Raw genomic sequence first — 27257 nt, 5'->3', positions numbered from 1 at the left:
TACAGGGGCCCGCCACATCTGGCTAATTTTTTGTATTTTTAGTAGAGATGGGGTTTCACCGTGTGTCAGGCAGGATGGTCTCAATCTCCTGACCTCGTGATCCTCCCGCCTCGGCCTCCCAAAGTGCTGGGATTACAGGCATGTGCCACTGTGCCCAGTAAGGGTTTTGTTTTTTCAATAAGTAAGATATATATTCCCCAATAATTGCTAATTTATGAAAAAGGAACTTTTTAATACTTAATCATTAAAGTGTGTCATTTATTAAGGGTTTTTATTTATTTATTTATTTTTTGAGACAGTGTCTTGGTCTATCGCCCAGGCTGGAGTGCAGTGGCGCGATCTCGGCTCACTGCAAACTCCACCTCCCGGGTTCACGCCATCTCCTGCCTCAGCCTCCTGAGTAGCTGGGACTACAGGTGCCCGCCACCACACCCAGCTAATTTTTTTTGTATTTTTAGTAGAGACGGAGTTTCACCATGTTAGCCAGGATGGTCTCGATCTCCTGACCTCGTGATCTGCCCACCTCAGCCTCCCAAAGTGCTGGGATTACAGGCGTGAGCCACTGCGCCAGGCTATTTATTAAGGTTTTAAACAATTTTCTTTTTCTTCCCTTTTCTTTTTGAAAGAAGGTCTCAGGCCAGGTGCAGTGGCTCACCCCTGTAATCCCAGCACTTTGGGAGGTGGAGGCAGGCGGATCACGAGGTCAGGAGTTTGAGACCAGCCTGGCCAATGTGATGAAATCTTGTCTACTAAAGATACAAAAAAATTAGCCTGGCATGGTGGGACGCACCTGTAATCCCAACTACTTGGGAGGCTGAGGCAGGAGAATCGCTTGAACCCGGGAGGCGGAGGTTGTAGTGAGCTGAGATCATGCCATTGCACTCCAGCCTGTGTGACAGGGCGAGACTCCATCTCCAAAGAAAAAAAAAAAAAGAAGGTCTCACTATGTTGCCCAGACTAGTCTTGAACTCTTGGAATCAAGTGGTCCTCCTGCCTCAACCTCCCAAATAGCTAGGATCACATATAAAACTCTTTATCACTTAGGCAAGAAAATAAAACGACGAAATTGCATAGTACCACTCTTGGGAAACAAGGTGAACATACACTTTTATTAAACTTTTTGTTTTACTAGTTATCTAAGGATTTGTGAATAAACCTACAAAATATCCAACAGTATGTCCAAATACAGCTATAGTAGTATCTTTTATATTCAGAGATTACATTTCTAGTACCCTCAAACCACTGCAGCCTAAACAAAGTGGAGGGGGAAAGTCCTTTGATACGTGAGTGAGAGATCACAAGGAGCTTATTAATTAGTCTTTTACAAGAAAAACAGAAAAACTAAAAACCTTTGTTATCTGGTCTTTCAGATTTCTTGAGGTTAACAAGTTAGATTGGAGAAAGGACTGTACGGCTGGGTGTGGTGGCTCATGCCTACAATCTCAGCAATTTGGGAGGCCAGGGCGGGAGGACTGCTTTGAGCCCAGGAGTTCAAGATCAGCCTGGGTAACACAGTTAGACCCCATTTCAAAAAAAAAGAAGAAAAAAAAAAAAAGAAAAAGGACCGTAAATATCTAGCACCTAGCTGCAGGCAAGAAGAGGTGACAAAGAAGGCAAAAAAAGATAGAGACGCTACCAAAGTACAACACACTCAACACTTTAGCACCTGCAAACTCACCAGTCACGATCTAAACTTGTTTTAAGTGACTCCAAAGATCCACAGTACACAGTAACTTTTAATTCACTGAGGTATAAATATGAATTTGTCCAAACCAAATGGAGCCCACTTAACCAGTGAGTGGGTATGGTGTTTATGCCTCAAAATATCTTTGTTCTCTCAGTGATGGCCCTTAGCCAAAAAATAAAATTTGGGGACAAATTAAAGCTTAAGAATTGTATATATATTTATATGAGTGTGATTTTGCCCTTTAAGAAAGTCTTCATAAATGTGAGAATTCATCTTCCCATGTAATTTGCTGAGATAATGCATGTAAAAGTGCTTGATAAATTATAACAGGTGATAGAAATCAAAGCACTGGTACTGGTAGTCACATTGGCAGATCTTAGGTTACAAAAAAGAGGTTAAGGAATGTTTCCTATTTTGTTCTTAAACCAACATTTTAGAAAGACTTCCATCACTGTCAAACATTTATTTTAACTAGAATAAGCTACAATGTTTATATCTTTCACTATGGATATCAGCAACATGAACGATTTACTTTACGAGGAAGCATATCATAACCACATCTTCACAAAATAACGTTCAAGCTATTTTCCAACCAAAGCATGTATCTGGAATGGTATTTTACTGTCTGGTCCAACAGTACCATATGATCTAAATAATCTTGGTATATATTCTCAAATACAAGTTATAAACGGGGGATACAAATTTGGATTTTAGACAAGTGGCAACTCAGTAATGGGCATACGGGTTGTAACACTTCTTTCAAAATTAAGTAGAGGCTGGACGTGGTGGCTCACACCTGTAATTGCAGCACTTTGGGAGGCCAAGGCAGGAGGACTGTATGAGACCAGGAATTCGAGATCAGACTGGGCAACACAGTGAGACCCCCCCATCTCTATTTTTTAAATATTTAAAATTTTAAAATCAAAAAACCAAAACGAAATAAAACAGAAATCCTACACAATTAAAATAGAGAAAATGGTAAACATTCTACAGGAGAATAAAAATGAAAAATTTTTTGGTCCAAGTAAGGTAATTTCAAAGAAGTACTTCTGAATATACATATATCTTCACTGAAACCAAAACCTACCTTTTTGCACATACTGATCTGCATGACTGCATAGCTTATGAGGGCCTCCTTTAAGTCTCGGTTCTTTTGTTCTTTGAAGCGTTCAATATCAGCCCATGCGTTTTTCACAAATTCTCTGAAATAAAAGGTGTAGCCATTATTATTCTTACTTAAGTTAAATAAACTGTGTATTATAAATTTATAAATATTATAAATTTAACCAGTTCTCATTGGAGTTGGTTTTTAATTGCTTAGGTAGAAGGAAAAGCTATTGCTTAAGACAGTTTTTTCTTTTCCTAAAAATTATAATTAGGGAAAAAGCAAACAAATGGTCATATATTCTTGTATCTTTTCATCTACTTTTTCTTTTTTTTTTGAGACAGAGTCTCAGTCTGTTGCCCAGGCTGGAGTGTAGTGGCGTGATCTTGGCTCACCGCAGCCTCTGCATTCCGGGTTTGAGCAATTCTCCTGCCTCAGCCTCCTGAGTAGCTGGGATTACAGGCACGCGCCACTAAGCCCAACTAATTTTTGTATTTTTAGTAGAGACAGGGTTTCACCATGTTGGCCAGGCTGGTCTCAAACACCTGACTTCAGGTGATCTGCCCACCTCAGCCTCCCACAGTGTTTGGATTACAGGCGTGAGCCACTGCACCTGGCCTAATAATCTACGTTTTTGCCACAAGGATTCTACCTTCAAATTATTCCTATAAAATACACATAGATGCCTCCTTGAGCCAGCTCACAAGGCTAACAGGTGTCAGTCATAATGAAGTAAGTGCCTTCCAGGGGTCACTGGAAAATATACACTCTTTTGACAAGATGGATTATGAATCACATTTAGCATGGTTTTTTTTTTTTTTTTTTTTTTTGAGACCACGTCTCACTCTGTAGCCCAGGCTGAAGTACAGAGGCATGATCTTGGCTCACCGCAACCTCTGCATCCAGGGTTCAAGAGATTCTCCTGCCTCAGTCTGCAGAGTAGCTAGGAATACAGGCACACGCCACTGCACAGTAGCTGGGATTACAGGTGGATGCCACTGCACCTGGTTAATTTTTTGTATTTTTAGTAGAGACAAGGTTTCACCATGTTGGCCAGGCTGGTCTTGAACTCCCGACCTCAGGTAATCCACCCACCTAGGCCTCCCAAAGTGCTAGGTTTACAGGTGTGAGCCACCGCGGCCAGCTGCATGTACCTGTTTTAAATGACAACCAAAGTTTAAAAAATTTTTTAGCCAGGCATGGTAGCCAGCAGTCCCAGCTATTTGGGAGGCTGAGGTGGGAGGATCACTTGAGCCCTGGACTTTGAGGTGGCAGCGAGCAACAAAGGCACCACTGTACTTGGCCTGGGCGTCAGGGTGAGACTCTGTCTCAAAAAATAAAAAAAATAAATAAAAATAAAAATCCCAAGAGACATTTGTCTTTTTTTTTTTTGAGACAGAGTTTTGCTCTGTCGTCCAAGCTAGAGTGCAGTGGTGCAATCTCGGCTCACTGCAAGCTCCACCTCCTGGGTTCACACCATTCTCCTGCCTCAGCCTCCCGAGCAGCTGGGACTACAGGCGTCCACCACTGTGCCTGGCTAATTTTCTGTATTTTTAGTCGAGACGGGGTTTCACTGTGTTAGCCAGGATGATCTCAATCTCCTGACCTTGTGATGCACCCGCCCTGGCCTCCCAAAGTGCTGGGATTACAGGCGTGAGCCACCGTGCCCGGCCTGTCTTTTAAAATTCCATTACTTTGCCATATTTGGTGCCAGTAGTTCCAAAAATGAAGAAAACCACCTCAAAACCCATAATACACTCTTGGTCTGCCTTGGTCTATTCACTGACTGTTAGATGAAAACAAAAATAAGGAAAATGCATCAAACAGTGATAATGAGTCTCTGAGAACTGAATTTCTAGAAATACTTATGTAACAATTACATACTAAGCCCTATGCAAGGCATTGGGATATGAATGTGAAAAAGATACAATCACTGACTTTGAGGGGCTTAAATTTAGCCAGGCATAGTCACACAGAACAATCAATCATCTAATACAAAACCACCATACCATACTGGCATGAATTAAATGCCGTGATGGCCTGAGAAGGCTTCACGATAAAGTAACCCTTCAGCTGGGTACTGAAGGGGGGGGCAGGGGGAGAAGAAACGGCAGAGGGAAAGTACAAAGGGTAAAAATCAGGAAAAGTGCAGGGAAGTAATATTATGAAGCTGAAACTCTTTTATTTCTCTTTTCCCAACATTGAAACAACTGTTTCTATAACATGATTTTTGATAATTCAGCTTTCTTTTATTTTTATTTATTTATTTATTTTGTAGAGACAGGGTAGGGTCTTCCTATGTTGCCCAGGCTGATCTCAAACTCCCACGCTCAAGCAATCTTCCCACCGCAGCCTCCTAAAGTGTTGGGATTACGGGCGTGAGCCACCACACCCAGCCTGATAACTCAAATTTCTTAGGAATGCATTTTAAAGGAACAGGCTGTATTCAGGGATGCCAATGAAGCTGGGAATTATTACAAATAAAAATAATTTGCCATATAGTCTACAAGCCTAGCTTACTTAAACATCGCAGTATCTTTACCTGCCTTCCAGATTTTTAGACTTCAGCTGTTGTTCTCCTTCATTTATTTGTTCTTCTAGCACCTTTATTCTGGCTTCTCTCTGCTCTGGAGTTTCTTGACCAAACAGCTTGGTAGTCATTCCCTTCAAAGAGAATGTTCTCACAGTCTAAAAGGAAACAGAAACAGATGAATGGATAAACAAGATGTGGCATACACATACAATGGAACACTATTCAGCCTTTAAAAGGAATCAAACTCTGATATATGCTACAGCATGGATAAACCTGTAGGACATTATGCTAAGTGAAATAAGACACATACGAAAAGACAAATACTGTTATGATTCCACTTACATGAGACACCAGCATTTACACTGTATTAGGCATTAATAATCTAGAGATAATTTAAGGCAGGGGGTCCCAAACCCCAGAGCCACAGAGTGATACCAGTCCATGGCCTGTTTGGAACCAGGCTGCACAGCAGGAGGCTAACGATCACCTGAACTCTGCCTCCTGTCAGATCAGCAGCAGGGGCATTAGATTCTCTCAGGAGCATGAACCCTGTTGTGAACTGCGCATGTGAGGGATCCGGGTTGTGTGTTCCTTGTGAAAATCTAATGCCTGATGATCCTGAAACCATCCCCAGCATCCCCCACCCTGGTCCATGGAAAAACTATCTTCCACAAAACAGGTCCCTAGTGCCAAAAAGGTTGGTGACTGCTGATTTAAAGTACACAAAAGGATATGCACAGGTTATATGCAAATACTACACCATTTTATATAAGGGACTTAAGCGTCTGAGGATTTTGGTATCCGAGGGATCCTTAAACCAATCTCACTGAAGATACTGAGGGATGACTGCAATACGGAACTATACAATTAAAAATGGACAAGATGGTACATTTTATGTTATGTATATTTCACTACACACACACAAAAGAAAGAGAAAACATTTGCCATATTTCCCCTAAGTCAGACAAAACCACCATAAGCTTCACAACCAGGGCACTCTTATATTATTTTTTATTTATTTTTACAGAGTCATAGCCAAGAATCCTAACAGAATTTCTAACACTGAAATAATATGGAGTAGTTAAAAAGGGCAAACTTCTAACTGAATTTTTTTTTTTTTGAAATGGGGTCTTGCTCTGTTGCCCAGGCTGGAATGTAGTGGCACAATCATGGCTCACTGCAGCCTCAACCTCCTGGGCTCAAGTGATCCTCCCACCTCTGCCTCTCAAGTGGCTGGGACCACAGGTGCATGCCACCACACCTGGCAAATTTTTACATTTTTGGTAGAGACAGGGTCTAGCTATATTAATCCACACTGGTTTCAAATTCCTGGGCTCAAGCAATTCTGGGTTTATGCCTCTGCCGCTAAAAGTGTTGGCATTACTGTCGTAAGCTACCATACCCAGCTTGAATTTCATAATCAAATGGAAAACTTCCACGTGAAATATTAGACAAGTTATTTCTTACTCTGTATGAATGATCATATTTTAAAAAATTACTTTGTTATAAAAAAGTAGATAAATTCACTAGGCAACTACGGAAATAAACCAAACTAAAGAAGCATATTTAAAATCTGCACAACTCACGCTCAAACTTGGGCATCTATTAATAAAACAGGATACCTAAATCCAAGCATTGGAAGGCAGCCTCAAGCTTCACTGCTTTAACATTTCCTCACTCGCTGGAGTTTACTGAAGAAAACACTTTTCCCTTGACATGTAGGAATAGGGAACCAAGCTCCCTGAAAATGGCCTGGGAACTTCTCCCACTGAATTTTAAAAATAAACCAAGGGCCTAGTTTATACTATACATGTGTCCTGGTCTTTCCCCACATATATTATGACTTTTCATAGATGTAACCAGTAGGTGATATATGTGAAAAGCACTTTTAAAACTACAGTGCTTAGCCAGGTACGGTGGCTCACGCTTGTAATTGCAGCACTTTGGGAGGCCGAGGCGGGTGGATCATGAGGTCAGGAGACTGAGACTATCCTGGCTAACATGGTGAAACCCCGTCTCTACTAAAAATACAAAAAAAAAAATTAGTCAGGTGTGGTGGCAGGCACCTGTAGTCCCAGCTACTCGGGAGGCTGAGGCAGGAGAATGGCGTGAACCCAGGAGGTGGAGCATGCAGTGAGCTGCACTCTAGCCTGGGTGACAGAATGAGACTTCATCTAAGGAAAAAAAAAAAAAAAAAAACTACAGTGCTTATTAACTAAGTAGAGACATTGCTGCTGGTTTACTACTTTCAGAATGTGTTGCTCACCATGACGGCTAATTTATTGCAATGAAATAACTGGAGAGTAGAAAGCTTATTATAAAAATGATCCAAGACTAATGCAATCAGATATAGAATTTTCCTCACAAGTACTCACTGTAAGCATTAAAGAATAAAATACATCAAAAGCTCCCTGTTAGGCAAGATGCACTGGTTCTAAGTGGGTAAGACTTTTCAAAGTCAACTAAAATTTCTACAAAGTACCTTGCAAAGTTAAATCTGATAAAGGTCACTGCATGTTTTTTCACTTGGACTTAGAAACCAGATGACTGACTAGGCATGGTGGCTTACCCTTGTAATCCTAGCACTTTGGGAGGCTGAGGTGGGAGGATCACTTGAGTCCAGGAGTTTGAGACCACCCTGGTCAACATGATGAGACCATAAACAAAATCAGCCAGGCATGGGGGGCGGGGGGGGGGGCACATGCCTGTGGTCTCAGCTACTCAAGAGGCTGAGGCAGGAGGATCGCTTGACCCCAGGAGTTTGAGGCTTCCACAAGCCCTGATCACACCACTGCACTCCAGCCTGGGCAACAGAGCCAGACCTTGTCTCAAAAAATAAAAATAAAAACAATTTTTTTTGAGATGGAGTCTCACTCTGTCACCCAGGCTGGAGTGCAATAGTCTAACCTCGGCTAGCTGCAACCTCTGCCTCCCCAGTTCAAGCAATTCTTCTGCCTCAGCTTTCCGAGTAGCTGGGACTACAGGTGTGAGCAACCACACCTGGCTAATTTTTGTATTTTTAGTAGAGATCGGGTTTCGCCATGTTGGCCAGGCTAGTCTCAAACTCCTGACCCTAGGTGATCCACCAGCTTTGGCTTCCCAAAGTGCTGGGATTACAGGTGTGAGCCACAGTGCTCAGCCCAATAAACTTTTTTTTTTTTTAATTTTATTTATTTATTTATTTATTTTTTGAGACAGAGTTTTGCTCTGTTGCCCAGGCTGGAGTGCAGTGGCACGATCTCAGCTCACTGCAAGCTCTGCCTCCTGGGTTCACGCCATTTTCCTGCCTCAGCCTCCCGAGTAGCTGGGACTACAGGTGCCCGCCACCACGCCCGGCTAATTTTTGTATTTTTAGTAGAGATGGGGTTTCGCCATGTTGGCCAGGCTAGTCTCAAACTCCTGACCCTAGGTGATCCACCAGCTTTGGCTTCCCAAAGTGCTGGGATTACAGGTGTGAGCCACAGTGCTCAGCCCAATAAACTTTTTTTTTTTTTAATTTTATTTATTTATTTATTTATTTTTTGAGACAGAGTTTTGCTCTGTTGCCCAGGCTGGAGTGCAGTGGCACGATCTCAGCTCACTGCAAGCTCTGCCTCCTGGGTTCACGCCATTTTCCTGCCTCAGCCTCCCGAGTAGCTGGGACTACAGGTGCCCGCCACCACGCCCGGCTAATTTTTTGTATTTTTAGTAGAGATGGGGTTTCATTGTGTTAGCCAGGATGGTCTTGATCTCCTAACCTCATGATCCACCCGTCTCGGCCTCCCAAAGTGCTGGGATTACAGGCGTGAGCCAACATGCCCAGCCAACTTTTTTTTTTTTTTTAAGAAACCAGATGATACTGATTACAGCAGAGAAATGTTGGCAAAATTTCTTATAATTCTATACAGCACATGGTTTTAAATGGCTTACATCTTTTTGTATCAAGATAATAATAAAAGAATTATAAAGTTACTCACAAATTATTCCCCTGTAAAAGGTGCAGTCGTCCTGAGTATTGTAACTGAAGCTGATTCCACAGGAGTGAGTTACTCACTTAGAGTGAGTGCTTGTGAGGAACCTTCCATGTTGCTACAATATCATCAGAGGCCAAAAGAAAAATACTCACCCCAGTTGCCAGTTCCTCACACTGCTGCTTCTTGGACGCTAAGTCCTGAGCAGCCATCTCCAAGTCATACTGCATAAGTTCATGTTTCCTGCACACAGCCCTACAGATGAAAAAATGTGCTGCCATTTAACTTTTTCTTTAACATGTCAAACATTTTTTTCAAGGGTAGAGGAGAACCATTCAAAATGTCTCACTAGGGCAGAACGTGTGTGCCCAGAATTTTCAAGTTTAAAATGTAGTAGCCCAACATTAAAAGTGGAATCTAGCAAAATCTAACCATAAAAACTTCATATAATCTTTTTTTTTTTTTTTTGAGACAGAGTTTTGCTCTTGTTGCTCAGGCTGGAGTGCAATGGCGTGATCTTGGCTCACTGCAACCTCCGCCTCCCGGGTTCAAATGATTTTCCTGCCTCAGCTTCTCGAGTAACTGGGATTACAGGCATGCACCACCATGCCCAGCTAATTTTGTATTTTTAGTAGAGACGGGGTTTCTCCATGTCGGTCAGGCTGGTCTGAAACTCCCGACCTCACGTGACCTGCCCACTTCGGCCTCCCAAAGTGCTGGGATTACAGGCATGAGCCACCGCACCCCGCCAAAAACGTCATATATTTTTAACACAAAAAAAGTTGTTTTCTAGATACTTGGAACATTTCTTTCAATAAACATGCCATTATCACACACATAAAACATTTTTTAATATAATGTAAGAACTAATGCTGTAATCTCACATAGCAACTGAGTATTCTTAGAAAAAATAACACCTCAAAGTTTTCTTCTTTGTGATTTAGAAAATGTCTATTAGCCTTTTTTTTTTTTTTTGGGAGACAAGGTCTCACTCTGTCACCCAGGCTGGAGTGCAGTGGTGCAATCTTGGCTCACAGCAACCTCTGCCTCCTGGGTTTAGGCAATCCTCCCACCTCAGCCTCCTAAGTAGCTGAGACTAACGCATGTGCCACCACGCCCAGCTAATTTGTGCTTTGTAGAGATGGGGTTTCGCCCATGTTGCCCAGGCTGGTCTCAAACTCATGGGCTCAAGCAATCCATCCACCTCAGTTTCCCAAAGTGCTAGGATTATATGCATGAGCCATGTCGCCCGGCCTAGAAATGTTTATAGTTCATAAAAGTAATCCATGTTCACTGTAAAAAGATTCTAATACAGTAATGCACAAAATAAAAAAAAGAGGCTGGGCCTGGTGGCTCATGCCAGTAATCCCAGGACTTTGGGAGGCTGAGGTGGGCAGATCACCTGAGGTCAGGAGTTCGAGATCAGCCTGACCAATGTGATAAAACCCCATCTCTACTAAAAATACAAAAATTAGCCGGGGGTGGTGGCGCATGCCTGTAATTCCAGCTACTTGGGAGGCTGACGCAGGAGAATCACTTGTATCCAGGAGGCAGAGGTTGCAGTTAGCAGAGATTGTGCCACTGCACTCCAGTCTGGGCAACAGAGTGAGACGCCGTCTCAAAAATATAAAAAATACAAAAAGAAAGTTCAAGAACACTCTTTCCTCCAATCCCACTATCCAGATACAATCTGTGTTACCAGATAGTATATAACCTTCCAGAATTTAGCTAGGCATTGACAAATACCATATCCACACACCCCAAATGGTTCCTACCTCTTTTGTTACATGGCTATATATCCTGGCCATCTTTCCATGTCAATATACCTTAATCCTTTTTATAATTTTAAAGAACTGCAGAGAATTCCACTGGACTCAGAAATTTTCTTTTTTTTTTTTTCTTTTTGAGATGGAGTCTCGCTCTTTGCCCAGGCTGGAGTATAATGATGTGATCTCGGCTCACTGCAACCTCCACCTCCCCAGTTCAAGCCTCAGCCTCTCCAGTAGCTGGGATTACAGGAACCCACCACTATGCCTGGCTAATTTTTTTGTAATTTTAGTAGAGATGGGGTTTCACCATGTTGGCTAGGGTGGTCTCGAACTCCTGGCCTCAGGTAATCTATCTGCCTCGGCCTCCCAAAGTGCTGGGATTCAGGCAGGAGCCACCTCACCCGGCCAACTTTCTTTTGCTTGGTGACTTGAAAATACATTGGTGAGACTTCCTACTATTCAAAGCCCTAGAAGGAAAACAAGCTAACAATATGCAGATGATTTCACACCAGTCACCATACAGGTAAGGGAATAGTGCTCTTTTGTTTTCTAACAGAATTCTTTTTTTTTAATTTTTTTTTAATTTTTTATTTTTGAGACGGAGTATCGCTCTGTCGCCCGGGCTGGGGTGCAGTGGCCGGATCTCAGCTCACTGCAAGCTCTGCCTCCCGGGTTCCCGCCATTCTCCTGCCTCAGCCTCCCGAGTAGCTGGGACTACAGGCGCCCGCCACCTCGCCCGGCTAGTTTTTTGTACTTTTTAGTAGAAATGGGGTTTCACCATGTTAGCCAGGATGGTCTCGATCTCCTGACCTCGTGATCCGCCCGTCTTGGCCTCCCAAAGTGCTGGGATTACAGGCTTGAGCCACCACGCCCGGCCCACTAGAATTCTTATACTGCTTTTACAAGTGACAGGACAGCAATGGCTCACACCTGTAATCCCAGCACTTTGAGAGGCCGAGGCGGGCAGATTACCTGAGGTCAGGAGTTTCAGACCAGTCTGGCCAATATGGTGAAACCCTGTCTCTACTAAAAATACAAAAATTAGCCGAGTGTGTTGGCAGGCACCTGTAATCCCAGCTACTTGGGAGGCTGAGGTAGGAGAATCGCTTGAATCCGGGAGGCAGAGGCTGCAGTGAGCCGAGATCACGCCACTGCCCTCCAGCCTGGGCGACACAGCCAAACTCTACTCTGTCTCAAAAAAAAAAAAAAAAAAAAGTGACAGGATAACTGTCCAAAAGCCACCTATTCTGGGAAAATAATTCCTTTTTCTAAATGGATCGAAAAAAATACATTAACTTTTTCCTAGTCACGTAGGACTACCTAAAAGAGAATTCCCTTTGGCTCTGTAAAAGACACCACAAGAACAGATAAAGTCCTTGTTACATAAGGAGGTTATACAAGCTACTGATAAGACACACAGAATAAAAATAGCAATATACAACCTAGTAACAGATACTGTTACACACACTCTGTATTTTGCTTCCAATCTTCAAACTGGAAAAAGTGGAAACAACAACATACAGACACACTTGATGCCTGAGGCTGGTAGGTTTTATCAAAATGATGCTTCGAGGGCAGGCCTCGTCTTACATGTTTATGCCTAGCACTCTGCAACACAGAGAAATACAATGAGACCTCACTCATTATGTCACAGAATGCATTCATTTAAAAAACACTTTACTATCTGTACTTTACAGTGGCATATGAGGAGAGTGGTAAACAACCCCGTGGCTGCACCTGGAACTTTTATTAAACTTACCGCAATGCTTCTGCATAAAAAAGATACTCTTTTAACTGATCTGCATAATGTTCTTCATCTTCCAAAATATCATCAATAGAAGATGCATACCTGTTTAAAAAACAAAACAAAAAAAAAAAACATTGCATAAATAGAGTTATTTTTATTGGAACGCAAAGTATTAGGGTTCTAAAGAAGTGCAATTAGGCTGGGCACAGTGGCTCACAACTGTAATCCCAGCACTTTGGGAGGCCAAGATGGGCACATCACTTGAGGTCAGGAGTTCGAGACCAGCTTGGCCAACGTGGTGAAACCCTGTCTCTACTAAAAATACAAAAATTGGCCAGAAATGGGGGCAGGCGTCTGTAATTCCAGCTACTTGGGAGGCTGAGGCAGGAGAATCTCTTGAACCCGGGAGGACGTTGCAGTGAGCCAAGATCATACCACTGCACTCCAACCTGGGCGACACAGCAAGACTCCATCTCAAAAACAAACAAACAGACAAACAAAAAACAGCAATTCTAAGTGTGGCCCACAGACAATTTGCTACCCATCAGTGATGCTGTAAGTACAGACAGTGAGAATTAGCATTTAGAATCACTGGTAGCAATGTGTAATTACCATGATGATTTTATTGAATTTTACCAAAATGTTTTGGTCAGCAATGACTTAGAAATAAAAACCAAACAAAAAATGGTCCTTTTCATAGGCAGCTTAAGAAGCTTGTGGCCGGGCGCGGTGGCTCAAGCCTATAATCCCAGCACTTTGGGAGGCCGAGATGGGCAGATCACGAGGTCAGGAGATCGAGATCATCCTGGCTAACACGGTGAAACCCCGTCTCTACTAAAAAATACAAAAAACTAGCCAGGTGAGGTGGCGGGCGCCTGTAGTCCCAGCTACTCGGGAGGCTGAGGCAGGAGAATGGCGGGAACCCGGGAGGCAGAGCTTGCAGTGAGCTGAGATCCGGCCACTGCACTCCAGCCTGGGCGACAGAGCGAGATTCCATCTCAACAAAAAAAAAAAAAAAGAAGCTTGTAAGACTGTAATATATTTTGTTCAAAGACTTAAATAAAAGGGCTACAAAATCTGTAGAAATAATAAGAGTTGGTATAATTGGTATACTGGTATACATATGTTCTTGGCTGCAACTATTTATTTATAATGATGCCAAAAAGCTACAAAGAAAAAGTAGAGTAAATAAAGATTACAGAAAATTTTAGAAGCTCATTTTATACTAATTCTTAATAACAACCTCTGCTTTGATTGGGAGACTCCCTCAATGTCATACCAGTTTCATTCCCGCACGAGTCTTCATTTGTACAGAATATGATGGCTCCCACATTGCTTCTCCAAACCACGTAAGCACATGTCTTAACACCTCTAGGAAATTTTCCCAGATTGCTTTAGTCTTTAGTCACCATTCTACTTCCGTTCCCTGATCAACAATGTAGAATTTAAATTTTATCAAAGTCATATCTCATGTGTTGGTTTTTTAAAAAGTTATTCTTTTATTTGAATTATCTATTTGTTGAACATCTACAATGTGCCAACTGATAGGTTGAGTGTGACAAATCTAGTGACAAAAGAAAACTCAGTACTAAAGCCAGGGTAGATGGAAAAGCTGTAGTCGGAGATTGTACACTAAAGCCCAGGAGTTCAAGACCAGCCTGGGCAGTGTACACGGCAAGACCCTGTCTCTACAAAAAATACAAAAATTAGCCGGATGTGGTAGTGCATGCCTGTAGTCCCAGGTACTTGGGAGGCTAGTATGGGAGGTCTGCCTGAGCCCAGGAGGTCTGAGGCTGCAGTGAGCTGTGAATGTGCCATTGTACTCAAGCTGGGGTGACAGAGTGAGAACCTGTCTCAAAACAAAACAAACAAACAAACAAACAAAAAAAAGAAAAAAAAGAATAAATCATAGCTGATACAACGTATTGTAATTTAATATAAAATTGTATGAAATACATGGCAAGTTGCAGTTTATCAGATACATTTAATTACAAACACCATTCCACTGTTCCTTTTAGATTGACATTAGATAAGAAATTACTAGATCTAGATAATGCAGGACAAGTGAGCCCCAAAATTGGAGGTTAGCCCAGGAGGGTTATTGGCTTCGCCCAGAAAAGAATTCAAGGGGGAGCCGGTGGTGTCAGGTGGAAACCTTTTATTGAAGAGCACTGCTCCTTGAGGAGCAGGACTAACTCACAGGCAGTGCACCTAGAGTCGGCCTCGTGTGTTGGTTTTACTTCTCCGATAGCACTGTAAATTCCATAAGGACAGGGGCTATGTGTATGTACTACTTCTGTGTGATACAACAGGTATCCTTCTTTCAAATTAATTCTGGTTCCTTCACACGGACACACTTTATATCTCTAGGCCTGCCTCATCAAGTTTATTGAAGTTGTAAGACAAAATAAACAAAACTATGCTAAGATTCATTTGAAAAGCAATGTGCTTATAGGATTTATAAAAACAGTGAACATATACATTCTGTAATTACAAACTTACAGCTATGAGAGTGAAGAATTTCTTATATGTGACTAATAAAAGTCTTGAGAATCACTGTTAAGAGTAGGAAAACCTGCCTTTAGTTCCTAAGTCTATGATTCTGGAAGAGTTAATGTGAAGAAAACAAAGAGGCGCACAGGGCTGGTGGCCTGAAGATAGGAAACACAGCGTAGGCAGAAACTGGAACATCCTAGGGTGGGGAAGTATAAATGATAAAGATTTTTAGATCTCAGTACTGAGAATTTTATTTAACACTTTAATAAATCAACTGAAGGCATAATCCTAAATTCTTACAAACACTGAAATGTCAAATCAAGAGGCTGCAGGAAGACTTAAGGTTAAACAAAATAGTTGAAAAAAATAGCTAGTTGGTCTGGAACATGGCCCAAAGGAAAGTAATATTTACATAAACATTTTTCTTTTTTCTCTCTCAGCTAGAAGGTATAATTTAAAACTTATATGTATTTACAGTGTACAAGTGATGTTTTGACATATGTATACATTATGAAATGATTAAATCAAGCTAATTAACATATCCATCACCTGACATACTTAGCATTATTCTTTTGGAGAATATTTACGATCTATTTTTTGTCTTTTTGAGCCACAGGAGTTCTTTCTATGCTATGGTTAGAAATGTTTGCTCCTGTACTTGCTTCTTCACTGTCTTAATAGTGTCGCTTTTTAAAAAATAGTAAAGGTCAGCCGGGCGCGGTGGCTCAAGCCTGTAATCCCAGCACTTTGGGAGGCCGAGACGGGCGGATCACGAGGTCAGGAGATCGAGACCATCCTGGCTAACATGGTGAAACCCCATCTCTACTAAAAATACAAAAACTAGCCGGGCGAGATGGCGCGCGCCTGTAGTCCCAGCTACTCGGGAGGCTGAGGCAGGAGAATGGCGTAAACCTGGGAGGCGGAGCTTGCAGTGAGCTGAGATCCGGCCACTGCACTCCAGTCCGGGCAACAGAGCGAGACTCCGCCTCAAAAAAAAAAAAAAAAAAATAGTAAAGGTCAGGCGGGGTGGCTCATGTTTGTAATCTCAGCACTTTGAGAGGCTAAGGCAGGTGGATCACTTGAGCCCAGGAGTTTGAGACCAGCCTAGGTAACACAGTGAGACCCCGTATTAATTTATATTAAAATTTTAAAAAGATAGTAAAACATACATAAAATTTACCTTGTTAATAATTTTTATGTGTACAACTCAGTGGTATTTAGTATATATACATTGTTGCATAATCATTACCACCACCCACCTCCATAATTTTCTCATCTTCTGCAACTGAAACTCTGTACCCCATTTAACTCCCCATGTCTTGCTCCCTCAATGGTATGAAGTGGTAAATTGGTCTTCATCAAAATTTAAACAAAAATTTAAAATTTGATGAAGACCAATTTGCCATTTAAAGTAATTTTTTCTTTTCATATCCTTTTTAGCAATGTTTTCCACTAAAAGCTGTAATTTTACCTTTTACAATTATGTGTATGATCCAAATTGAATTAGTTTTGTATCAAGTGTAAGATAAGGCTCAAAGTTCTTTTTTTTTTCCCGTGTAGGTAGATATCCAGTTATTCCAACACCATTTGTTGAAATGAACTATAGAAGTGTGAGTCTATTTCTGTACAGAATTCTGTTCCATTAACCCTCCCTCCCTCCCTCCCTAAATGAACATAGAAGTGTGAGTCTATTTCTGTACAGAATTCTGTTCCATTGACCCCCCCCCCCCTTCTTTCTTTCTTGACAGAGTCTTGCTCTGCTGCCCATGCTGGAGTGCAGTGGCATAATCTTGGCTCACTGCAAGCTCCATCTCCCGGGTTCACGCCATTCTCCTGCATCAACTACAGTAGCTGGCACTACAGGTGCCTGCCACCATGTCCTGCTAACTTTTTGTATTTTTAGTAGAGACAGGGTTTCACCATGTTAGCCAGGATGGTCTCGATCTCCTGACCTCGTGATCCACCCGCCTCGGCCTCCCAAAGTGCTGGGATTACAAGTGTGAGCCACCATGCTCGGCCATTCTTTTTTTTTTTTTTTTTTTTGAGACACAGTCTCACTCTCACCCAGGTTAAAGTGCAGTGGCAGGATCATGACTCAACTGCAGCCTTGACTTCCTGGGCTCAAGTGATCATCCCTCTTCAGCTTCCCAAGTAGCTGGGACTCCAGGTGCACGCCACCACTCCCAGCTAATTTTTGTAGTTTTGGTTTTTTTGAGATGGAGTCTTGCTCTGTCACTGAGGCTGGAGTGCAGTGGTGCAATCTTCAGCTCACTGCAACCTCTGCCTCCTTGGGTTGAAGTAATTCTCCTGCCTCAGCTTCCTGAGTAGCTGGGACTACAGGTGCATGCCACCATGCCTGGCTAATATTTATATTTTTAGTAGAGTCAGGGATTCGCCATGTTGGCCAGGCTGGTCTTGAACTCCTGACCTCACATAATCCACCCACCTTGGCCTCCCAAAGTGCTAGAATTACAGGCTTGAGCCACCACATCTGGCCTAATTTTTGTAGTTTTTTGTAGAGACAGGGTTTTGCCATGTTGCCCAGGCTGATCTCAAACTCCTGAACTCAAGGGATCTACTCGTGTTTGCCTGCAAAGAGCTGGGATCACAGCATGAGCCACTGTACCTGGTCAATCTGTTCAACTTTATGCCAATACCTCACTATCTTTACAACTTAGCTTTATAGTAAATCTTTTTTTTTTTTTTTTTTTTTGCTGGGGGGACAGAGTTTCACTCTTGTCACCCAGGCTGGAGTGCAATGGTGTGATCTCGACTCACTGTAGCCTCCACCTCCTGGGTTCAAGTGATTCTCCTGCCTCAGCCTCCGGAGTAGCTGGGATTACAAGCACCCACCACCACGCCTGTCTAATTTATTTTGTATTTTTAGTAGAGATGGGTTTCGCCATGTTGGCCAGGCTGGTCTCGAGCTCCTGGCCTCAGGTGATTCACCCGCCTCGGCCTCCCAAAGTGGCATGAGCCACCATGCCCAGCCTAGTAAATCTTGAAAGTAATATATTCCAGCTTTGTTCTTTGTCAAGACTGTTGTAGCTATTCTAGGTTCTTTAAATGTCCATATAAACTTTATTTATTTTATTTTATTTTATTTTTTTGAGACGAAGTCTCACTCTGTCAGCTAGGCTGGAGTGCAGTGGCATGGTCTTGGCTCACTACAACTGCCTCCCAGGTTCAAGCGATTCTCCTGCCTCAGCCTCCCAAGTGGCTAGGACTATAGGAATGTACCACCATGCCTGGTTAATTTTTCTGTTTTTAGTAGAGACAGGGTTTTGCTGTGTTGGCCAGCCTGGTCTCAAACTCCTGACCTCAAGTGATCCACCTGTCTCGGCCTCCCAAAGAGGAGATTATAAGTATGAGTCATTGTGCCCGGCCCATGTAAACTTTAGAATTAGCAATTTGGGAGAACTGCCATCTTACCAATGTCTTCCAATCCATGAACATAGTTTATCTTTCCATTTATTTAGGTTTTAATTTCTCTCAGCAATGTTTTATATAGTTTTCAGTGTAGAGGTCTTTTGTATCTTTCACTAAATTAATACTTAAGTTTTGTGCTTTGATATTATTTATAATAGCATTGTTTTAATTTTTTTATTTTCAAATTGTTGTTGCTATTATATAAATACAGATTTTTAGATATTAAACCTGTATCCTGCATCCTGATTAAATTCAGTTGTTGGTTTGCCATATATAGATTAAACTGGACCCCTTCCTGTTATCATACACAAAAATCAACTCAAGATAGACTAAGGACTTAAACGTAAAATCTGAAACTTTTAAAAAAAAAAAGAAAGAAAACGAAAACCTAGTAAATACCATCTGGGCTATGGCAAAGATTTCATGATGAGGATTCCAAAAGCAATTGTAACAAAAACAAAAATTGACAGTTGGGACCTAATTAAACTAAAGAGCTTCTGCACAGCAAAAGAAACTATCAACAGAGTAAACAGGTAACCTACAGAATGGGAGAAGATATTCCCAAACTACGTTATCTGACAAAGGTTTAATATCCAGAATCTATAAGGAACTTAAAAAAATTAATAGGCAAAAAACAACTCAATTTAAAAATGGGCAAAGAGGCCAGGCGCGGTGGTTCATGCCTGTAATCCCACACTTGGGGAGGTTGAGGCAGGAGAATCGCTTGAACCTGGGAGGAGGAGACTGCAGTAAGCCGATAGCACCACTGTACTCCAGCCTGCGCAAAAGAGCAAGACTCTGTTTAAAAAAAGAAAAAAAGCCGAACGCGGTGGCTCACACCTATAATCCCAGCACTTTGGGAGGCTGAGGCGGGCGGATCACCAGGTCAGGAGTTCGAGACCAGCCTGGCCAATATGGTAAATCCCCGTCTCTACTAAAAATACAAAAATTAGCTGGGCTTGGTGGTGCATGCCTGTAGTCCCAGCTACTCAGGAGGCTGAGGCAGAAGAACCACTTGAACCTGGGAGGTGGAGGTTGCAGGGAGCCAAGATGGTGCCACTGCATTCCAGCCTGGGCGACAGAGTGAGACTGTCTCCAAAAAAAGAGGCGGGGGCCGGGTGTGGTGGCTCACCCCTATAATCCGAGCACTTTGGGAGGCCATGATGGGCAGATCACTCGAGCCCAGGAGTTTGAGACCACTCTGGCCAACATGGCAAAACCTTGTCTCCACTAAAAATACAAAAATTAGCACGAGGCTGGGTCAGGAGAATTGCTTGAACCTGGGAGGCAGAGGTTGCAGTGAGCCGAGATTGCGCCACTGCACTCCAGCCTGGGCGACAGAGTGAGACTCCGTCTCAGAAAAAATAAAAACAAAAATAAAAATAAAGAAGTGGGGTGAAGGACATTAATAGACACTTCTCAACAGAAGACATACATGTGGGCCAATAAACATTAAAAAAAAACTCAACATCATTAAAGAAATGAAAATCAAAACGACAATGAGATACCACCTCACACTAGAATGGTTATTATTATTTATTTTTTTTAACTTAAATAATAGAGACTGTTCTTGCTATGTTTCCCAGGCTGGTCTTGAACTCCTAGGCTCAAGAGAGCTGCCTACCTCAGCCTTCTAAAGTGCTGGGATTACAGGTGTGAGCCACTGTACCCGGCCAGAATGGTTATTACTAAAAGGTCAAAAAATAACATGCTGGCAAGGTTGCAGAGAAAGAGGAACACTTATACACTGCTGGTGGGAAAGTAAATTAGTTCAGCCACTGTGAAAAGCAGTCTAGAGATTTCTCAAAGAACTTAAAGTATAAGTACCATTCAACCCAGCAATCTCCCAGTACTGGGTCTATATCCCCCAAAATACAAATTATTCTGCCATAAGGATACATGCATGCCTATGTTCACTGCCACAGTATTCACAATAGCGAAGACATGGAATCAGCCTAAATGCCAGAAACAGTGGACTGGATAAAGAAACTGTGGTACATGTATACCATGGAATACTACACAGCCAAATAAAAGAATAGATGTAGCAATATGGATGCAGCAACATGCATGCAGCTGGAAGGCCATTATCCTAAGTGAATTAACACAGGAACAAACAACCAAGTATCACATATTCTCACTTATAAGTGGGAGCTAAATATTCAGTACACATGGATACAAAGAAGAGAACAACAGATACCAACGCCTACTTAAGGGTGGAGGTTAGGAGGAGGGTGAGAATCGAAAAACCACCTCTCGGGTACTAAGCTTACTGGGTAATGAAATGATCTGTACACCAAATCCCTACGTCAGGCAATTTACAAACCTGCACGTGTACCCCCTGAACCTATAGTAGAAGCTGGAAAAAATAAAATTAATTCAGTTGTTGGCCAGGTGTGGTGGCTCCCACCACTAATCCCAGCACTTTGGGAGGTTGAGATGGGAGAATCCCTTGAGGCCAGAAGTCTGAGACCAGTCTGGGAAACACAGCAAGATCCCATCTCTAAAAAAAGAAAGAAAAATTTTTTAATTCAATCTGGGAATAGCAGCTCATGCCTGTAATCCCAGCACTTTGGGAGGCCAAGGCAGGAGGACTGCTTAAGGCCTGAAGTCCAAGATCAACCTGGGCAACATAGCAACACTCTGTCTCTACAAAAAAATAAAAATAATTAGCCAGGCGTGGTGGCATGCACCTGCAGTCCTAGCTACTTGGGAGGCTGAGGTGGGAGGCGTGCTTGACCCCAGAAGGTTGAAGCTGCAGTGAGCCATGATTGTACAAATGCACTCCAGCCTGGGCAGCAGAATGAGACCCAGTCTCTTAAAAAAAAAATCAGCTGTTAGTTCTACAATGTTTTTGGTTGATTTTTTATGGTTTTCTGAGTAAAAGACCTTGTCAACTGAAAATATAGTTCTGCTTCTTCCTAATATTTAGGCCTCTTATTTAATTTTCTTGTCTCACTATACTGAATAGGACCTCCAGTACAATGTTTACTAAAAGCAGCGAGAGCAAAAAACCTTGCCTTTTTCTTGACCTTAGGAGAAAGCCTCAATATTTCACTATTAAGTACAATATTGGCTATAAATTTTAGACTGAGAAAATTCCCTTTTATTCCTAGTTGATGAGACTTTTTACTGTAAATTGGTGTTAAAATTCGTCAAATGCTTTTTCTACATTTATTGAAATGAACATACCTTCAACGTTTTCATCTTCATTCTGTTAAAATATGAATTAGACTGATTTTCAAATGTTAAACTAACTGCATTCCTGAGATAAATTTAAGTCAAATATGTACACACAGAGCACAATACAAATGCCAGCAAACTTGATAAAAACAGAAGAATAGAAGAGTCACTAACGCTTCACTACAGGACTTCACCTTGGGCTTCACAAAAGTTCTGGAGGTACTTACACATCCATGTGATGACCAGCACTCTGCAGTCCATCACCCATTTCTTTTTCTATGGCACTCCATTCACTAGGGAGTAAAAGATAAAACCAAAAGCAACGTGCATTAGAGATACAGAATAGTATTAAATGGACTCTTTTCAAGACTCTTGTCTAGCTAGCTTTAAAATAATGTATAGTACCCATATTTGGGTTTGTTTTCTATAACTCAAATATACTGTTTCCCCTTAAGTTTAACAACTAAATATAAGTGAAGGCTTCAAAGGTTGATGCTTGCTGCTAAGTGTAAGGTAAGTATCATACAAAACAGCTGCTGGTTATAGATAACATTCTCAGTTAGGGGGCTGACTTAAATCATTTGTAAAGCTTTTTAAAAATACGGATGCTAGCCCTACTCTTGATCTACTTAATCAGAAGCTGTGGGGATAGAGTGAGACATGTACATTTTTAAATACTCCATGTATGGCTCTGATGAACACACCTGACTACACGTCACACTGTTCTAGTAGGTAACAGAAAAAGACAACTGTATAGAAACAGTACATGCAAAGTTTTAATAATAATAATCATATTACACAAGAAAGGTACTAGAGCCACAGATAATTTTGTTGTCATTTCTGTGAAATGCTTTACATTAAAAATCTTTTTATGGAAGTTATACATGCTTATTATAGTAAACTGGGAAAATAAATCTATAATCCCAAATGCCAAGAGATAACATACTTTGATATACCTCCTTCTTTTTATTTGCGTAAAGTGGCTGAGATCAAATGGTATATGTGAGTTTGTATCATGCTTTTTTAAAATAGTATTTTCCCATACTATTAAAATAATTTGTTCTAAACATCACTTTAAATGGCAACTCACTATCTTTTTAACCATTTTCCTGGCTATACAGGTTGTTTCCAATTTTTCTGCTATTTAAAGACTGTTCAATTCCAACATATCATAAATATGTTCAATTTCAACATACCATAAAAAAATAGTATTATATATACTCTTAGTATAGATGAAAACTATGTATCTTTTCCCTAAAAAGTTAAAAACACACACACACACACACAAAATTTTGTATACAATTTCAGAGACTTCAGACAATCTGAAGTCCACCCTCACCTCTTGGATCTAGAACTCCAACTAAAAAACCACCAAGGTTGCTCTAGTATTCAATAGCCCCATTAAATAAAAAAAAAAAAGGAAAAGACTCCAAGAAGGCCTGAGAGTCAAGATTTTGGACAGGAATGAAAAATATTATTAATTATAACAAAAAGAAAAGTTTACAGCTAAATTTAGTAACCCAGTCTGGTGTTCATCAAGGATCAAATCTCTAGCCCCAAACAGGTCTGTGGAAATAGTTTCTATTTGTTTATATTTTTGTATGAAACTTTGTTTAAACAAGAGTTTCACACTAAAAAAAGATTTGAAAATCACTGTCCTCATCTACCCCAACAATTAAGAATAGACACTCAGGCCCAGAAACCTAACACAGTTTACTCAAAGTCAGGCAGCTAACTAGACAGAGCTGAGCCTAGAATCAACCTCCAACAGAGTCCTCTATCTACCAGTCCCAACTTAAGGCACTTAACTTTTTTTGTTGTCTCAGTCAAAAGAGCTTTTCAGCCAGTCACAGTGGCTCACGTCTATAATCCCAGCACTCTGGGAGGCCAAAGAGGGCGGATCACCTGAGGTTGGGAGTTTGAGACCAGCCTGACCAACATGGAGAAACCCCGTCTCTACTAAAAGTACAAAAGTAGCCGGGCATGGTGTTGCATGCCTGTAATCCCAGCTACTTGAGAGGCTGAGGCAGGAGAATCGTTTGAACCTGGCAGGCAGAGGTTGTGGTGAGCCGAGATCGCACCATTGCATTCCAGCCTGGGCAACAAGAGCAAAGCTCTGTCTCAAAAAAAAAAAAAAAAAAAAAAAAAGAGCTTTTCACCCACTTACCATGCATATAACTAAAAAATTAAAAATTAAAGTATAGAATCATTAAACACAAGTACATCTTTGTGTCTTTGAGCTTTGAGGTACATAACAAGTTGGTGTATCTTTGCACATGGCTTTTTGAAAGAAATTTGTATATTTTCCTGGAATCTCTTGAAAGGAACTGTAACACTAAATCTGGGAGAGACAGTTACTTTTGGTTGCTTCCATATGGATTCACAACCTATGAATTAAGATGAATATTTTAAAATGTTCAATTAACAGAACACAACATTTTTAGGCTATTAGCTCCTGACTGCTTTCATCAGCTTTAAATGCATAGTTATCGGTACTTAAAATCTTTCCCCCTCTTCTCTAAGTCTTTTGCAGAGTGAACCCCACCTATGTATTTAGTCCATTTCTGCACAGGTGGATCTGAAAGTTCCTGTCTGAACATGAAACTAGTACTATAAGCCCCGATAGGGAATAGCCCTTTTTTAAGCTTATCCTAAATTGGGTCAGGGGCTATTAATAGGGGAAGGAGGCTGCAAAAGGCCTAGGGATTAAGAGCACAAAATAAACTCCTCTACTTAAATGAACAAACAAACAAAACAAACGTAACAGCAGCAGCGCCATGATCATACTACACAATCTTCCACGTTTCTTCTCTGAAAGGCTAATTCCTGCTCATTTCTCACTTACATAACATCTGTCGCTTCATGTCAGTTCTTTTCCACTCACAGATCAGTCTTTTTTTCTCAGTCCATTCTCTCACTCCAACCTCCAACTGCCGTAATTTTACAAAAATTACTTAAGGAATATCTTGAAAAAATTTCAATTAAGAAAAAAAAGCTGATAAAACCAGCTTTGTATTTCTTCCTCTCTCCAAAGAACCAAAGAACAAATTAAGTTTTTTTCCGATTATGTGGCCCCCAACTTTCGAATTTTTTCATTACTCTTATAGGTCAGCAACACTGAAAAGATAAACACCATCTCCCACAAACTGGCGCTGCTCAGCAATCCTTTCCACATTCCTAAGCGATGCCTTCATCAGTGCTTCTCAGGCTGGGATGTTTTCATCATGGATACTAGAAGCCATATAAGAGACATGGCACACTCTTTCTGAAGAATAAATTTTACTTAAACATTAGTGGGGAAAAATAAACTTTTAAAAATAAATACTAAAGTATCCATACAATGTAGATTTTGCATGAATTGATAAAACTCAAGCCTTCAGAGAGTTCCTGCACTTGGTACAGCCGCTTGTGGCCAATGCCCTGTGAATTGATGAAGGGAGGGAAAGGAGGTTTTGCAGTAGGACAAGTATTATTGGCACCCCTCTCTCCAACACCCCAAAAGAGAATTCTCTGCACTGTTTGAGACAGACTGCCCAATGCCCCTCAATCCCCACAACCACACAATTACACAAACTTGGTCTCAAAAAAGACACCCACTTCATGGTGCCTTCAACAACTCACCTCTCCCCTGCCTTAAGACAGCTCTGTGCTTTCCCTACCTTCTCCCTCGTCCACGCTCCTATCCCTCCCCTGTCCACCATCCCTCCCCAGCCCTAGCCTCAGCCTCCCCTCAAAAAAGTCCTATTCCCCTTTAAAAATAACCACAGTTCAGCTTTCTCCTCAGGGACTTTTTAAAAAAATAATTTCAACTTTTATTTTAGACTCAGGGAGTACATGTGCAGGTTTGTTACATGTGTACACTGGATGGTGCGGAGATTTCAGATACAAATGAGCCCACCACCCACATAGTGAGCACAGTGCCCAGTAGTTAGTTTCTCAACCCTTGTCCCCTCCCACCCTCCCTCCCCGCTTTAGCAGTTCCCGGTGTCTACTGTTGCCATCTTCACATACAAGGGTAGGGACTTTCTTAAAAGACTGATCAATAACTTGCTGTCTTTCCTTCCTTAATCCTTTCCTCTTATTCCTAGGATCACTAGGACATAACATCATACCACTTAAACTGCTTTCCAAATTAACACCAAAGATGTACTTACCCATTCTCCCCCTTCTCATCAAAACTCAATTTCTCTTGTTTTTTTTTTTTTTTTTTTTTTTTGAGATGGAGTCTTGTTCTGTCACCCCGGCTGAAGTGCAGCGGCACAATCTTGGCTCACTGCAACCTCCGCGTCCCAGTTCAGGCGATTCTCTTGCCTCACCCTCCCAAGTAGCTGGGATTATAGGCACACCACCACGCCTGGCTAAATTTTTGTATTTTTAGTAGAGATGAGGTAACACCATGTTGGCCAGGCTGGTCTTGAACTCATGACCTCAAGTGATCTGCCCGCCTTGGCCTCTCAAAGTGCTGGGATTATAGGCATGAGTCACCATGCCTGGACTACATTCAATTTCTCTACAGTGTAACGCCAAGCCTTACTGAAGTGTTCCCTTCACTTGCTTGACTTTGCATACTCCAGGTTCCTCATCAATTTCTTGCCTGATCCCTGAACGCAGACATTCCCTAAGGCTTGGCCCTTGAGTCTCCTGTAGACTTGCTCTAACCCTCTAATATTATCGACTAACCCTATGTTTTAAAAAAAAATCACTCTGTAAGGACACTTTGTATATACAACTCATATTCTCACTAGCTTCTTAAATTCCTGATCCAAATTTCTAACTGCTTAATAAAAATCTTTAGAATGCAATTTATCCACCAGAGAACCCTCAAACTCATCCCTCAAACCCACCACTCCACCTACATTCTCTATCACAATCCTCCTAGGCACTCAGCTGCCCTAAATTAAATCTTGGTATTCTTAGCACCTACCATGGTAACAGAAGCTCAGTTACTGTGTGCTGAATGACTGAAAAAACCCATTGGTAAGTCTATCATTTAGGCGTCTTCATTCTTCACTGGCAACTGCTCTAGTTCGGGTCTTGATTAAATTACCTCAACCACCTCTGGTCTTTCTGGCTCAGTTTTCATAAAAAGTTTTTATTTATTTATTTTTGTTTTTATTTTTTAGAGAGACAGGGTATTGCTCTGTCACCTGGGCTGGAGTGCAGTGGTGTGATCACAGCTTGCTATAACCTCGAACTCCTGGGCTCAAGTGTTCCTCCCACCTTGGCCTCCCAAGTAGCTAGGACTACAGGCATGTGCCACCACACCTAATTTTTTAAGTTATTTTTGTAGAGATGGGGTCTTGCTATGTTGCCAAGGCTTGTCTTGAACTCCTGGCCTCAAGCGATCCTCCTTCCTTGGCC

The 27257-nt window shown here is 41.6% G+C and overlaps 1 protein-coding gene across 1 annotated transcript in view; it reads right to left on the bottom strand.

Moving 5' to 3' along the window:
• SNX4 (sorting nexin 4) overlaps positions 1-27257 on the bottom strand; it is a 79636-nt gene that overhangs the window by 2154 nt on the left and 50225 nt on the right. The window contains exons 9-13 of the mRNA XM_033210949.1: positions 22124-22189; positions 12804-12893; positions 9431-9530; positions 5335-5480; positions 2775-2889 (exon numbers count right to left, since the gene is read on the bottom strand). Of these exons, the coding sequence (XP_033066840.1) occupies positions 2775-2889; positions 5335-5480; positions 9431-9530; positions 12804-12893; positions 22124-22189 (517 nt within the window). The remainder of the gene's footprint in view (positions 1-2774; positions 2890-5334; positions 5481-9430; positions 9531-12803; positions 12894-22123; positions 22190-27257) is intronic.

The sequence above is a fragment of the Trachypithecus francoisi genome, unplaced genomic scaffold, assembly GCF_009764315.1.
Source record: "Trachypithecus francoisi isolate TF-2019V2 unplaced genomic scaffold, Tfra_2.0 Lachesis_group0, whole genome shotgun sequence".
NCBI lineage: Eukaryota > Metazoa > Chordata > Mammalia > Primates > Cercopithecidae > Trachypithecus > Trachypithecus francoisi.
Note: the sequence above shows the minus strand (reverse complement) of the source record. Positions and strands in the feature narration are given on the sequence as shown.